The 15,228-nt window shown below is 55.8% G+C and overlaps 7 protein-coding genes across 7 annotated transcripts, besides 2 other annotated features; 3 read left to right on the top strand and 4 right to left on the bottom strand.

Annotated features, from left to right (window-relative positions):
* Positions 1-808: part of a sequence feature (possible transcribed region) that runs on past the window's edge.
* Positions 188-1,618, top strand: CYME_CMM045C (stearoyl-CoA desaturase; the record flags this gene model as incomplete). The annotated part of the gene is made up of 1 exon (XM_005536915.1): positions 188-1,618. The coding sequence occupies one exon, from the start codon at positions 188-190 to the stop codon at positions 1,616-1,618; it is 1,431 nt and encodes a 476-aa protein (XP_005536972.1).
* A 962-nt stretch (positions 1,619-2,580) lies between these two features.
* On the bottom strand, positions 2,581-3,858 carry CYME_CMM044C (box H/ACA snoRNP rRNA pseudouridine syntase component dyskerin; the record flags this gene model as incomplete). The annotated part of the gene is made up of 1 exon (XM_005536914.1): positions 2,581-3,858. The coding sequence occupies one exon, from the start codon at positions 3,856-3,858 to the stop codon at positions 2,581-2,583; it is 1,278 nt and encodes a 425-aa protein (XP_005536971.1).
* Positions 3,430-7,015: a sequence feature (possible transcribed region).
* Positions 7,016-8,142: 1,127 nt separating this feature from the next.
* Positions 8,143-10,038, bottom strand: CYME_CMM042C (hypothetical protein, conserved; the record flags this gene model as incomplete). Its single annotated transcript, XM_005536913.1, has 1 exon — positions 8,143-10,038. One exon carries the CDS (start codon positions 10,036-10,038, stop codon positions 8,143-8,145), a length of 1,896 nt encoding a protein of 631 aa, XP_005536970.1.
* A 1,204-nt stretch (positions 10,039-11,242) lies between these two features.
* CYME_CMM041C (hypothetical protein) lies at positions 11,243-11,638 on the bottom strand (the record flags this gene model as incomplete). The annotated part of the gene is made up of 1 exon (XM_005536912.1): positions 11,243-11,638. The coding sequence occupies one exon, from the start codon at positions 11,636-11,638 to the stop codon at positions 11,243-11,245; it is 396 nt and encodes a 131-aa protein (XP_005536969.1).
* Positions 11,639-12,128: 490 nt separating this feature from the next.
* On the top strand, positions 12,129-12,488 carry CYME_CMM040C (60S ribosomal protein L30; the record flags this gene model as incomplete). The annotated part of the gene is made up of 1 exon (XM_005536911.1): positions 12,129-12,488. The coding sequence occupies one exon, from the start codon at positions 12,129-12,131 to the stop codon at positions 12,486-12,488; it is 360 nt and encodes a 119-aa protein (XP_005536968.1).
* A 798-nt stretch (positions 12,489-13,286) lies between these two features.
* CYME_CMM039C (hypothetical protein) lies at positions 13,287-13,913 on the bottom strand (the record flags this gene model as incomplete). The annotated part of the gene is made up of 1 exon (XM_005536910.1): positions 13,287-13,913. One exon carries the CDS (start codon positions 13,911-13,913, stop codon positions 13,287-13,289), a length of 627 nt encoding a protein of 208 aa, XP_005536967.1.
* A 589-nt stretch (positions 13,914-14,502) lies between these two features.
* CYME_CMM038C (hypothetical protein) lies at positions 14,503-14,670 on the top strand (the record flags this gene model as incomplete). Its single annotated transcript, XM_005536909.1, has 1 exon — positions 14,503-14,670. One exon carries the CDS (start codon positions 14,503-14,505, stop codon positions 14,668-14,670), a length of 168 nt encoding a protein of 55 aa, XP_005536966.1.
* Positions 14,671-15,228: the final 558 nt, after the last annotated feature.

The following is a 15,228-nucleotide window of genomic DNA, read 5'->3' as shown; positions in this document are numbered from 1 at the left end:
CAGCAGCGCCGCCAATGGCGCCGATGCTGCTGCGACGCTGCGCTCGACGGGGCACAGGTGCGCGTGACCTCGTTCCAGTCTCCATCCAGGTGTACGCTGGGGTGACGTGACGCACTTTGCGCAGGACGACCTCTACGTGAAACATCTGTGTTGTGGACAGCCTCTGCACACTTTTGAGAACCGCACTATGACAGCCAAGGTTGAATCAAAAGTTCGTGAAGAGGAAAAGGGCAGCAATCCGTCCACAGCCGCCGCGGACGACAGCGGTGCGGTTATCCCAACGCTGAAACCGCGTCCGAAACCGGCTGTGGAGCCGCTGGAGCGAGAGGGTGTTGAGTTTGACCCACAACGTGGCCTTGTATTCGAGAAGACGCGGAGTTCGAAGTGGATGAGCGAGAAGGAACTGAACGAACTGCCGCTTCTACAGCGCATCAACTGGCTCTCGACGAGCATCATCTTCACGCCGCTCATTGGAACGCTGATTGGGATCTGGTTCGTGCCTCTTCAGCGGAAAACGCTCGTACTCGCGATAGTGACCTATTTCTGTTGCGGACTTGGCATTACCGGCGGGTATCATCGCTTGTGGAGCCACCGCTCCTACGAGGCGCACTGGCTCGTACAAGTCATTCTGGCGTGTTTCGGAGCGGCGGCGTTTGAGGGTAGTGCCCGCTACTGGTGCCGTCTACACCGCGCGCACCACCGCTATGTTGACTCGGACCGCGACCCGTACGCGGTTGAGAAGGGATTCTGGTACGCGCACTTGTGGTGGATGGTCTTCAAGCTACCACGGCAGCGCCAGGGCCGTGTCGACATTACCGATTTGAACGCCAACCCGATCCTGCGGTTCCAGCATCGCTACTACCTGCAGATTGCGATTCTCTTCTCGTTTGTGATCCCGTTGACGATATCTACGCTAGGATGGGGAGACTTCTGGGGTGGCCTTGTGTACGCTTGTCTCGGGCGGATGCTGTTTGTCCAGCAATCAACATTCTGCGTCAATTCCCTCGCGCACTGGTGGGGTGAGCAAACCTTCTCACGCCGGCATACCAGCTACGACTCGGTTATCACCGCACTGGTCACACTAGGCGAGGGCTACCACAATTTCCACCATGAATTCCCGCATGACTATCGCAATGGCGTGGTGTGGTATCACTGGGACCCTACCAAGTGGGTAATCCGGCTCCTATCATGGGCTGGACTCGCGTGGCATTTGGTTCGGTTCCCGCGTAATGAACTCGTGAAGGCGCGCCTACAGGTGCGTCAGGAAATACTGGACGAGGCCAAAAAGCGGGTCGATTGGGGCAAGCCCATTGAAAGTCTGCCGGTGTGGACTTGGAAGGATGTGCAACGCCTAGCGAAGGAGGAGAACCGTCTCCTCGTCGTGATCGAGGGTATCGTACACGACTGTACGCGGTTCAAAGTCCAGCACCCTGGCGGGCAGCGCATTCTTGAGTTTTGGAACGTCCGGGACGCAACGCAAGCGTTCAACGGGGACGTTTACAACCACACCAAGGCTGCGCGCAATCTGCTCGCACATTTACGCGTTGCGCAGTTGAAAGAGATCTACGAGCCTGAGTGCGACGAGAGCACGACCGAGATGTCAACAAAGTCTTCGTGACGGTGTATATAGACGGGCGGCCATCTGGTCGGTGTACCGGATTCCTGATGAGCTAGAATGGTGAAGGGCAAGCACGGGAACCCAAACGCTCTGCACGGTTTTTTTTGTAAACGAGACGAGCTTATCGGAGCGTAGCGACGTCGGCTGGGGATCGTCGGAAGCGAGCCCCACGAGATTCGCACAACCGCACCTCTACGCGTACGTGTCGTGACGCCTCTCCAGGCTACCAGTTGACTCCGGTTTCGAGTCGGTTCCGCGGTACACCAAAGCCCCACTGACCGGAGCCGGCATACAGCGACTGCGTTCAATCGGGACGAATTCGCTACCGTCTGTACAGTCACGCTGTTGCACCGTGCACCTGTTGCGTGTCTCGTTCAGTGACTTTGCGGGTTGCTGACGGGTCAGAGGTCTCGGATTCGCCTGCTTCTTTGTCAAAGTAAATCCAGTGTAGGGTTCGGTGCCGACCGATGATACGTCAGACGAATGCATCGTAAGGTGCTCCGGTACGGTTCCTGGAGCATGGATCGCCCAGTTTTCCCAGACGTGCGGCAATGCTGCCCTCACCGGGTCCATGAAAAGAGTCCGCTGGCGAGCAAGCAACACAAATCAAGCTCACTTGGATACTTGTGTATACACGTATGTTTCTCTGGGGATGCGTTCGTACAAAACATCCAAACGCATGGCGAGGCTGCTTCGAATTCATGGACGCTCGCAGGTTCTCGACGCAACACCGCCCGAGTATTCCGTGCTGGAAAAAAGCAGCCCCGCTGCGCATCAGCCGCCGTTACGACAGCTCGCGTCACCAAGCATTCTGCGTTGTGCATGGAATACCGCAAAGTTGAACTGGAAGAATTTGCCCCCTAGGCTCGGGTGCGCATCTATGAACCCGAGTACGCCGGCAATATGTGAGCATTCGGTTTGCAGCGTCCACTGATTCTCTCGGGTGTAGCACTCTGGATCGCTCAGTGCGATTTAGGCGGGCGAACCGGTGGACCCGCTTGTCTCTCCATTCGACTTGGTGCTGATTCGAGCTCAGGTTGGACACGTCGCCAGTCAGACGGTGTGTGTTCATTTGGACGACCGTGCTTGTCGAGTTCACCGCGTTGGATCATCGCTTTTTTGCGACTCGCTACCGGGCCGAGACCCCATCGCCGCGGATACAAGTCTCGCTCCATGACTACACGCTTGATCCGGGCAACAACGCCGTGATCGCAACTGGCGATTTCCGATGTGCTCATGTGCGCTATGGCCAAGGCAACAGCCTCACCCTTGGTCGTCATGATCACCACTTCTTCCCCGCATTCAATGTCGTTTTCGTATCGCAGCACACCAGGAAGCATGAGCTTTGCACCATAGCAAACCGCGTTCACGCACGAGTCTTTGATCACAATGCGCTTGTGGTGAACTAAGAGACTTTCCAAGGGCTTGATGACTCGTCGCAGGTAAGATTCGTCCTTGGTGGTGTCGAAGAGCCACTGGGCATCAAGAACGTCGTGCATGGTGACCATACCGTCGTACTCGCTGTGAACCCCGGAGCGAACGCGGCGAAGCTCCTGCATATGACCACCGACACCAAGCAGCAGACCTAGATGCACGCATAGCGTCCGAATGTACGTTCCTGCCTCGCATGATACCCAGAAAAGCACCAGTCTTCGTTTCGGATCATATTCTAATAGTTTTGATTCATAGATGGTTCGGATCCGAAGCTGTCGCTTCACGGCACTGATCAGAGGCGGCCGCTGGTACAGCGGTCCAGTCAGCGTCTCGATCGCTCGCCGCACAGTCGCCTCGTCGAGCTCGGGACGCATACCATGCAGACGCAAAACAGCGACATATTCTTTACCCGCGGACTGTTGTGACTTAACCAGACGCGTCGCTCGTTCGATACATACGATCAGACAACCAGTGACCTGCGGGTCCAGTGTACCCGAGTGCCCGGTCTTCTCCACACGCAGAATCCGCTTGATCCAGGCCACAACCTCGTGCGAGGACGGATTTGCCGGCTTGTCCAGGTTGATCACACCGCTTCGGATGTACTCCTGTATCGGTCGTTTCAGTGGCGAGTAGCCTGCATCCGGTATCGGTGTGTAGTGCGTGGTACGCACGTTGAGGCGATCATAGTTTTTTAGCAAAAGAGGCCACGAATCTGTAGACAATCCGTTCTCACCAGCATCAGACGGTATCTGAAACGATAGGGAACGTTGCTGCTCGGCAAGACTAGCACTAGACTTGGGCGTCATGTTGAGCGAGGGCCTCCCCAGTGGAACCCGAGTGTGGAGGACGCGCCCAAGCCACGGCGTCGGCGCTCCGCGGCGTCCAGTGCAGGGCTCAGGTCGGGTGGCAAGGCCTTGCGCTGTTGACTCCAGGTGCAAGGCTCCGTGAACTGGATGAGAACGCGGGTCTAGTGTTTTGGGGACTTTCACACAGATGGTTGCGGATCAAAAGCCCGCGCTGTCAACCGAGAACGCTTTCCACACAGGTTTGCGCAGGAGACGGGTGAGGACCTTAGGGTCTTCATCCGAAGAGCCAGCTCTCTCGAAAGCGTCGTGCCGCAAAGGCACGCTTGCGGACGTAGACTGTCCGAGCGCGAATCGACGACGAGAGGCGGCACCGTGTCGGGTGAACGACGCCGGGAGTCGGTACCCTTCATGAGACGTCAAAGTCGCTCTGTCTCCGTGCTGCGTCCGTACTGGCGGCACATGTGCTATCGCGGGCGCTCACGGCAGGCTCGACGTACGATAGAACGTGGCAAGTGACCAGTACGTCCGAGCGGGAAGCAGGCGTAGTGGAGCTTGGAGGTAGGACGTTGAGCAATGAACGTTTTTCCGAGTGCCGTTACTAACTGGGCACTCCGAGGTTCCCCGGTTAGTGTAAACGTTCCCGCGAACAAAACACTGCTCTGTTGTTGGCTTGTCCGTCGCTGCGTCTACGCAGCCGCGCTTGCACCGGCATATGCTCAGGAAATGGTGTGTGTTTTGGTTTGCAGAGAGAGACACGAACCCTAAAGTGCTTCTGCACGACGCTTTCGTGTTCCATGTATTTGTGCTGAACCTGAGTCACCGATTGGCCAGAATAGAAGCAGACCGCATACAGGAAACTACGCTCCTTGCATGTATGCTTTCTCGAGTGCTCGTAGCGCCTCACGTCACCGAACGCTTGCCACGCTTCATGAATGCGCTGACTTACGTACTGGCAAGTCCTTAGGCAGCGTGTGGAGCTAGATAAGCTTTTTCGATGTTTCTCCGGTGGCGCTGCGTCTTGGTTTCATGTCGTTCGGCTGGAGCGACTCTGGCCTTGTCACGAACACATGCATAAAACGGTGCTGCACCACTTCGTTCGAAACGCGTGTTGAGGGACCGCCACTGCTACTCACACTGGATAGAGCGGTCCGCCACTCCGCGAACACCATCTGAAACTGACTGCGGTGGATATGTTGGCGTGCAAGGCACCGCTTGTTTGGCAAGGCGTTGATCTCCATCGCCAAACACTCGATGGGAACGTGTCTGCTCGCAACGCATGGGTTCTCCTTTCGCAAAAATCAAGAAAACGAGCGTGTCATTTCGGGACGTGTGCCAGCTGTTGTTGCTAGCAAGGATACAAATCTCCATTGATCCTCGAATGCGTTGGCCGAGTCACATGCTCTCGGTGTTCGGTGCGATTGTCAAATTGAAGTATTGAGGTTTTTTAGCGCTAGACGCACTTGCAATGAAGGCAGTGTACAAGCGTCCACGTCCATATCGCAGTTTTTCACACAACTACGCAATTCTACGAAAATTGTCGGCCATCGCGATGTTTGGCACCTTGCGGATCATCGGGACAGCTTGAGTGGGCATCTATCATCGTTGAAGGGGTGATGCGTTCAACAGTGTCTGCTTCGGTTGGTCGTTCGATCCAAGTGACCGGTGCACACCTCGAACCGCACAGAGGCAACCTTTCGTCATGTTTCAGCATTTATCCAGGCACTGGAAACGAAGACGGCACCGTCGATGTGCGATTGCAGGCGGGCAGCGCTCAGAACTGGCCGTTTGACTCAGAGCCGTGACCGCTCGAATACATATACCAGTGCGTCGTTTTCGGTTTGTTTGTTTGTTTTCTCGCGAGTCCGTTCCAAGACGATTGTATGCGGTGGATTGATGAGAGGTCGCGGAAAGACGGTCGCTGTCCCTGCTCGCTCGCGAAAACGGCCTTAGTTGTGCAAGTCATTCATTTTACGATCAGGAGGTGAATGAGCCACGCACTCCGTGGTCAATATCCTGAACGTCGTGCATCCAAGAAAGAACTGGGGAAAGTGTATCTGCTCGACTGTCTCGTCGTCGATCCGTCCCACTCCACACGTTCAGGAAAAAATGCGAACAAAGAGGTCACAGGATGGGCGTTTCCATACCGTTGAGAAGAAAGTTGATAAAGGGGCACGGATGGACAAACGAAAATGCACGCTTGTGTAGACGATCGTCACTTGTTGACCGACACGCAATGGATGTTGTACTGCAATGCGAACGTTTATGACAAGGTTAGCGAGCGTTCGTCTCGCTCGACGAGACCTCAGTCGGGAGAAGGGATAGACCAGTTGCATATGAGTATTCAAAAATGGGGAAACCGCCGCTCATCAGAAAGCAACTAGCAATAATCACGAAAAGATCAGCCCTAGCGATGATTCAATCCTGTAGTCGCTTACAAATCGCCGAAAAGATAGGATCGTGCAACACACCATTCTTTTTCGACGCACGCTTCCCGGTTCCTCACTCTTAAATACCTCTGTCCTGCTGGTAGACAACCTCGCTTTCCATCATTCAAGAGCGGTAGTGCAGCTCGCGACTGAAATTGGTATTATGCGGTATGGACCTCGTCTGTCACATCAAGGACGAATATATTACAGGACGTTTCGGTACTATATTGTACTGTGCGGTTTCCTCAGCGAGCTGTGGCTGGGCTCTGCTAGCACGTACAACGCCTTCGAACAGCTCCACGACAGGCACTGGTGGAGCTCGCTCACGGTTTCAATTCTACAGCGACGATCCCGATCGACGACATACCCATTCGCAGGCGCTGTTTGAAACCTTGGTCCGAGTCGCGCTACGAGACTGATTTTAATCGTTCACGGCAGATGGAGAGAGACAGAGTTCTTTATGGGCGCGGATCCCGCTTTCAAGGACATCATGGATGCCGCCGTGCCTCCACATCAAGAGAACGCAGCCGAAGACCTGAAAGAAAAGCGGATGGCGCTGCTCAGATTTTTCGACGGCTCAACATCATCGAGACACGTGCATCATAGGCACTAGGAGGATTCCCCCGAAAAATCAAATGACCGCGTCAGAGCTTGTCCCAACGCTCCGGACACCGTACCGACCAGACGGCATGTTTCGTACGCTTCATTCAGAGCGAACATGAACGTAAAAATGGATCATGCAGACGATCTTTTTGACAGACAGCCATGAGATCCAGCTGGTTCGCCAACGGTTTCGGTCGTACGACGACAAGAAGCGCATTTTCGGCAGCCTGCTGAATGAGTTGGAAACGGCAATGACCAGCGAGTCGCTTCGCTTTAGAGTAGCCTTTGGCGCTGGACGTACTGGAGCGCGCAACGCTTCTCGCCTGCTCGCTCGACGAGAGCGTACAACGAGTACAGGAATCGATTGTAAACGATTCGCATCGATGCATTCAGGAGCATATCAACGCATCGCGAGCACGCGTGCATGCTGAAACTGGTACAGAATAAGAGAATGAAACCGAGTCCGATGCTCCAACGAGTGTGCGGTACGCTCATCGATTGCCGGATAGCGAGACCATGGAGGTTGAGGTGCTGGCTGCGGTGTGACTCCATCAGCACCATTGCGTGGAAGCACTTTCTGGACCGAGAGTTGAAAGTATCGATCAACATTCAGAAATATTTGCTACTTCCGGATCGTCCAGTGGCTTTCTAACGAGCGAACTGTCGAAAGCATCGTTTAGTACGCCGCACGGGTATCGTACCGAAACGCCCAATACTTGCATGAAAGAAGCACTGATCAGGCGAGAGGGCATTGAATCCCCAGCTCGGCACGAGGCAGCGGTACGTGACGTGTCGGGAATCCAGCAGGGCTCTGGCGCCCCGTGTATACACCTGAAACAGTTCTCCTGGGCCACTGCTGAACGATCATGGCGCTCGATTTTCAATATTGCTGGGCACGTACCACCAGCCCGTACATCGAAGCACCGTAGCGGATACTCGCGAAAAAAAAGCGCTGGGTTTTGTCGAGCAGTGCGTCGGAACGAGGTGGTACGGCCGAGCATTGCATGCTCGCCCAGATTCTCCCAGAGCGAGTCGATGTCCCGGTTAGAAGTGATCCACGCTCTTCGGCATGAAGAGCTTTGCACTTGCTGCGGAAATGCCTGCCGTACCCGAGTATTGCAGCGATGAGCGATGAGCAGCCAAACACAATGTTTCTTCTCGAAGAGCTAGTTCGCGAGGCAAACGGAGCATCGCGCATACATCCGCGAGTGTGCGCTGCCAGCACCAAACCTTGGAAATACTCACCCCGTTGCATCTAACGTTCGGCAACTGCGTCGCTATCGGATCCGTTGGGTGTCATTTCGCCTGATTCCACTTCTGAACTCGCATTTGTGTCAAGGTTTGATTCGGTGTTGGTGCCCATGGACAAGAACTGCAGCTCATCCGCTATGGTCGTTGCCGATGCAGCTGCCTCCTCCTCGCCGAACGATACACTGCCATTCGCTGGAGCGGTATCGCCTCGATGAATCCATTCCGTGTACCGAATATCATCGCTATAGCCAACGCATCCGATCCAAGACGCATCGGTCGTGGATATCGGGTACGCTGGAATACTTCGTGCGTCTGAGGTTCCCAGACACTGCCGGATACAATCCATGAGCGGACTGTTCCGCCAGAGAGCAGCGGTACGTGAGGCGTAGCCGAACATCGCGCGGCGGCACAGCAGTGGCAACGACTCCATACCGTCACGTGCATCGAAGGCGAGCAGTCGAGCTAGATGAGGAAAGCGCTCCACACACATGCGTAGCTGCTTCAGGAGCAGCGCGTCGACTAGCGACGCGTGAATCTGCGAGGCTCCGATCCCATTCTTTTTGTATTTCGCATACAGATAGCTGAACTGCCAATTCGGGAGATCGCGCAGCAACACCGCCGCAGGATGTTCGCTTTCTAGGCACTGGCAGATCCATTGCCACTCCTTTGCCAGTAACGCGTACGCGTCTATCACCAGCAACGCGCCTACTGGGTCGCTCCACGGACGTCTTGTCGAGCCTGTCTCGTCGACCGGTGGATCGAGGGTACAGAGCACCTTGGCGATTTCCGTGGCGGAGCGGTAGGCGCCTTTGCTTCGCGCGCGCTCCGCTGCGCAGCATAGCGCTCGGTAGTACTGTCGGTTTTCAACGTATGCGAAAGGCAGATATGCCTCGCCCGGTCGATAACGCGGATGTGTACTGATTTCTAGAGCCCAAAGCGCTCGCTCTATCGCCTCTTGTTCGCGTTCGGCCTCAGCGAAAACGCGATAGAGTTCCGAAAGCTGCAACAGAGCGCCGACGTGAAACGGATTCGTCCATGAGAACTCGATTAAAAGCTCATGGTCTCCGGAGCGCACCACCTGCTCAAAACCTTCCTCAAGTGAATTGTATGGATCTCGGAAGCGGTACCTATACACTGGACGAGGCGCATTCCAGTTTGGTGCTGGCTCCATTGTGAGGCCCCGTACCAACTGAAACCAGTCCGGGTTCGGGTACACGAATAATGAGCGCCGTCGCAGGTCTAGCGCGTATCGCGACGACTTGTTGCGTTCCCGATAACGACGTTGCTGCTGGCGAATCGCCCGCGAGCCTCGACTGCTGGTAGCGGTTGCGGACTGGGCACGTTGTTGGTCGAGATGGTCGCGCTCGACGACCTCACGACCGAACAAGTGCTTCAGCTCACCGTCCGCATTGAGTTTGCTCGTGTCCACAGCAAAGGGCTCGAATCCGGCACATGTTTGTGCATACCAACGATGCTTCAGTTCAGAGTGATGGCTGAGGTTTTCATCGTCAACTTGTGGTTCTCGAGAGGCGTCCTTTCGGGTGCCATGCAAGGTGCGCTCCCGATAGCCTATAGTAAACTCCGTTTCCGCTGAGACTTTTTGGCCTGCAACCCGGCTTGCTCGTCTTGATCTGCCTTTACGGCGTGACGGTGCACCTGATTCCGGCACCAGAAAAGTTTCCACAGAATCAGAGAGCTGGTTTTGAGGTTTCTCAGGTTCTCCGAAGCCATCCTCGTGCTCCTGCTGGTCAGCGAGCACAGCGAAGGGGTTCCGGACACCGACCTGAGCCTCGTTTGCAGCCACCGAGTGATCGTCCACCGCAACGCCAGGCTCTTCGCTTGCGTTCGTTTCCGGGACCGAGTCCGCGGAGAGCAGCTTGCGAACGGCACGGCTTGACATGGTTTGGGGCGGGTGCCAGCTTCGCCTCGTGCCAAGCAGGTGATCCGCCAGTCTCGGTGCTAAGCGCCGGTGCCTACTCTGATAGGAAGCTGTTTTCTATTTTTGCGCAGCGGTCGTGACCAAAACCTCTGTCTTTGTACGTAATATCGAGGCGTGTTTTACACCAGAACTCGCGTTGATCGTCGCTGAGACGAACTTTATGAAATGATGCGAGGCGAGGCGAGGCGAGGCGAGGCGAGATGCCGCCTCCGAAGTTGCACAAGCGAGCGCCTCTGGACGTTCACGTCCGTAATATAACCTAGTTGGTAGCGTCCGACGCCAACATACTGCAACTGGGGCGTAGTGCTTGTACGATATAGCTTCGCATCCCAGATATAGACGCATGCAGCGTCGCTTCCAGTCTCGCAGCCGCTGATGCTCATCATCGATCGGGGCCCTGTGCGGTAACCTCTAGCGCTTTCTCATGCTTTCCGCGTGTAAGCCAGCCAAGAGGCACCACATGGTGGTGTTTCCGCGACATCTGAATGAGCGCGTTGTTCGGAAAGACGCCACCAGCGGCTGTCACTTCGAAAGATGCGTCTACGTCCGAGAAGCGTTGACACCGTAGCGCCTGAGCTGGCTCGCGCGCCTGCCCCGTTGATGTAGCGCGGCGTGCTCTACATATGTGCCTTCTCCTGGCAACGATTCAGCAGGAGCACACATTCGCATCGATGATGCGTCTTCGGATCAGGCCCAGTGCCGACCTGTGCATCGCCATAGGCGTCGTGTACGGGGCCGCATCGACGCAATCTCCGCCAGCTGCAATCACACAGTATGCGTCATGCTTTCGGTCTGTACTCTTGATGGTCATGATCGCTGAGCGTTATTTGATGGAACCCGTCCGATAGAGGCAAGTGAATGGCGGAAAGCACTTGCTGCGGGGTCGATCACCGTGGCAGACGCGGCCGCTAGCTGAAATGGTTACAGCGTCAGCACCTGCGACGATGACGCGCTTCCCGAGCCCTGCTTTCATTGGAGACATCTTCCAAAGCCCGTTTCTCCAGTTTTCATGAAAACCCTTGTCTGTGCAAATACGTTCCGTGTTCCTCTCTAGTGTCAAGGACCTTCAAATACAGTCTCTCACCAGTACGGACACGGGCGGTGTCCGCGGTGATCCACGTCGAATAACGCGTCAACGTGAACGCGCGCTGCTTGAAGTCCGCCTTTATTCGGAGCTCGATCTCGTCGGGGGCCCTGCCCGCCCAAACACACTTGCAGGCGCCTTGCCTTCTCCGCGCGTTGTTGCTGTTGCGCGGAGTCGCTCCAGCTGCAGTCGCTGCTCCGGGCTGAGCTGCTGCCACAGAGCCGGTTCCACGTCCACAGTGGTCAGTCCTTCGGGGCCGACGCTCTCAAGGTACATTTGCCACTGCTCTAGGAACTCGGAGAGCTGCCTACTAGCAGTTTGAGACTGGGAACGCAACAAGAATTCGCGCATTCGTCGAAACTCTTCTGCTACGTACTGGTCACCGAGGACGCGGAGTTCCAACGGCAGACACTGTTGATGTTTCCGGAGGATACTGCGATATAGGTTTCGAAGCCTATACCAGGCGATTTCACTCATTTTCAGCGTGGAATACCTCTACAGCGGTAGCCACCAGGACAGTGCATCTAGTTTCTACTGGTTCAGTAGCCACTGTGACTTCATAAACGCTTCCTGTACCACGATGGTGTATATGCCACGCTACATGTTGTGTATTCGAGCAGCGCGGAGCGCTGAGGCGCATCCGCTGCGTGACGTTGCGATCGACACGATTGGTGATGGAAAGTTTTGAACCATAAATTACATTATAGTACAGCTTTATAGAGCCAGGCGACGACGGCGTCGCGGTGCCTGCGCTACGCGCTGCTGCGGCTTCAGCGCCCCTGAACAACTTCATTCTCGAAACGTGTATTTGTGCTGTAGCTACGCAGCAGCGGCACGCAAGAACGAATCCACTGGCCTACGCGGAACGCTCCGCTGTCTCGTGCGTGCGCTGCACTCTAGTCTAGTTCTCGAAAGTCTCGTTGATCAGCTCGAACATACACTTGAAGCTCACGCACCGCCGCTTACCATGAGTGCTACGCGCAAGACCAGGAGCGTTTCCGAAGCGATCAACGCGCGTCTGGCGCTTGTTATGAAGTCCGGTCGATATCACCTTGGATATAAGAGCACGTTAAAGAGCCTTCGCCAGGGTAAGTGTAAGCTTGTTATCATCGCGAGTAACTGTCCGCGCCTGCGAAAGAGCACCCTCGATTACTATGCGATGTTGGCCAAGGCGCAGGTATACCGCTATCCAGCCAGCTCGATAGAGCTCGGTACAGCTTGCGGGCGTTATTTTCGAGTTATGGTGATGGCGATAACAGATCCAGGCGACTCGGATATTCTGAAAGCGATAACGGAGGAAGCAGCAGGTGGATCTGCTGCCGTCTGACGCAGGACGCCGAACCAGGCATGCAGCCGGAGCGGGTAGTTCCCGTCTGTGTTCGTGGCTGCGGTTCGCTAGCGTGGCCTGCACCAGCCCACTACATGCCGAGTCGGTATCTGCGCACAGGGCGAAGCAGTGTCGCTCGGGGTAGCGTTTGACGCGTGAACGGCCACGCATCCCAGCACCCGGGGATTGCTTCATCTAGCGTCGATTTCCGACGAGAAGACAGACTCGGAGCTTGTGGAGCGTTGGAGGTTCCACAAGGGACTATGCCCTCTTCCCCGGTGACCGGATCTGCGCATTCGCGAATCACGGGCATCTGGTTAGGTTCATCGACCCCATGCGGTAAAACACCGCTGCGCAGCGCGTCCTGCTATTGCCAGAGGGCGAGTGACTGCAGCGCTATGCTGCTCCGCTCGGTTCAAAAGCGGCGTAGCGCCTGACTGGGTCGTCAGCACCTCGTGCCGATTCATGTACCGCAAGGCTTTCGTCCGGAATCGTATACAACATCGCTCCTTTATGTCGTTCGGGATATATTGCCGTCATCTTGAAAGTTTGATCCGCCACCCACATGCACTTCCTTGAATTTGTATACGTTACTCGAACTCGATCGTGATCCATTCCGTGGCCATGTCGCGAGACCGCAACGGACCCGAACGGTAAAGCAGCATATCAGTCGTCCGCGAACCGAGGTAGCACCTCATCCCAAGATCGGTGCCGCGCGCTCAACTGCGTACACAACGAGACGCGTCGCCGCGGGCTGCAGTCGTACAGCTCGTGCTCGCCGTCATTCGCCGCTGTCGGTCATTCGTGCTCAGCGTCCTCGTTTTCTTCGCTTTCCTCTTCACCGTCTCGTGGGTGCGGTCGCGCATCTGCGGCAGAGCGAGCATTCCCACCGCCTCGGCGCCCGGATGGTGCACCAGTCGCAGCCCTGCGTTCTCGATCTGGTCGCCTGGCAGCACGGGCTGCATTCTCGGCCTCCATACGCTCGTGGAACTGCGGCGTGCGCTCCACGACGATCTCCACAACCGGTTTCTGGTGCGCAGGGGCGTTTTGCGCCTTGCTCTTGAGCATCGACGTCTCGATACTCACGATATCTACAAACCCTTCATTGCGCAGTATCTCAGCGCACATCACGACGCTCGTGATAGCCATCCCAATACCACTTATGGACACGCGCTCTGAACTGAGCAGAAAACGCTTTGTCCTGTAGATGTACGTGGAGAGCTTTTGATCCCACGATACCTTGATGGAAGGCAGACTTTTCGCGTCTGACGCAGACAAAGTCTCGCTTTGGTCACGCACGAGGCGGCACGCACTCGTGAAGACCAGGTCGCCGCTGGCAGCGTCCCCGACGCGGCCTGTGCCGCGTTTCCCTCCAGTCCGTGCGGCAGACCCGCCTACTTCACCGTTAACTGTCGTTGAAGCCATCTTACGCCAACGAAAAGTACAGGTAGTTGTAGTACTGGTGTTCAGCTGAGTGGATACCTTGCAGACAGGGTTCCGTTATACTGGTCAACGCGCTAGCAAGAAGCGTACGCTCGTCTCGCAGAAGCTGCCCTAGGGTTTACCGTCACCACTCGGGTTCGTAGTCGCAAGCACACGACGCAATCAGCGCACACACACACACACAGCGTTGTGTGGTAGAATAGCAAGCTTCTTTCCAAATACCGCGCGTTACGAGCGCAAACGATGCACACGTCGCTGCAACAGAAGAAGCACACGCAGTGACGCGCTACGTGCTGTCACGATTCTGTGGAAGCGACGCCGAAGCCCGGCGCGCTGAGCCGCTCACATGTCCGTTTCTGGATGCCCTACCGGGGGGTCGCACTGCAGGCGCGCATCTTGCTGCCGCGCCTCGCATCAGTTGCGTGCCTGCCGCTGCGCGCGCGTCGATCTTCCCGCCGTCGATTCCGAGGCGTGCGCGTCGCGACTCGGCTGCACGCACCGGCGGGCAAGCAGCTCGATGCATGCATGCATGCATGCGGTCAGGTTGAAGCGGCTGCTGAACGCATTTTGCATGATGATCATATCAACTGCCTGTGCGTTTTTCCCCGTACACGTGCTCTATATTGGTGAAAACCCTGACATATTGCTGAACGCATTTTTCATGATGATCATATCAACTGCCTGTGCGTTTTTCCCCGAACACGTGCTCTATATGGTGAAACCCCTGACATATTGCTGAACGCATTTTGCATGATGATCATATCAACTGCCTGTGCGTTTTTCCCCGTACACGTGCTCTATAATGGGGAAAACCCTGAATTTTGCTGAACCCCTTTTGCATGATGATCAAGTCGACTGCCTGTGCGTCTTCCCCGTAAACGTGCTCTATTTTGGTGAAAACCCTGACACATGCTGGATACCTTCGTCGAATCCATTGCTTGCGCCTGTGAATCTGAACTGGAATCACAGAAACAGAGTTGCGATCCAGTGAAGCGATCCCGACGGCTTTGCAATGAATCCCGTGTCTGTGAGGCCGTTTCGTGGACAGTACATGCGCATCCGAGGGGTGCAGCTTCGTCGCATGCGTCCCGCGCCATCCAAAAATGACACTGCGGGGTGTCGCCCTCGTCGTTCGGTGTCAGGAAAGCGACAGCGCTCGTGATTTTGCAAAGCGCGCATACCTAGGTCCTTGAATTCCAGACGCGGTCCACGAGGTCTACCCCAGTCGAGTCCATGTGCGAACGCGTTTATCGACGGTCGCATCGCATCGACGCAGTGATGATGCGAGCGGGGACGA

The sequence above is a fragment of the Cyanidioschyzon merolae genome, chromosome 13 (assembly GCF_000091205.1).
Source record: "Cyanidioschyzon merolae strain 10D DNA, chromosome 13, complete genome".
NCBI lineage: Eukaryota > Rhodophyta > Bangiophyceae > Cyanidiales > Cyanidiaceae > Cyanidioschyzon > Cyanidioschyzon merolae.
This window is presented reverse-complemented; position numbering and strand designations above follow the sequence as displayed.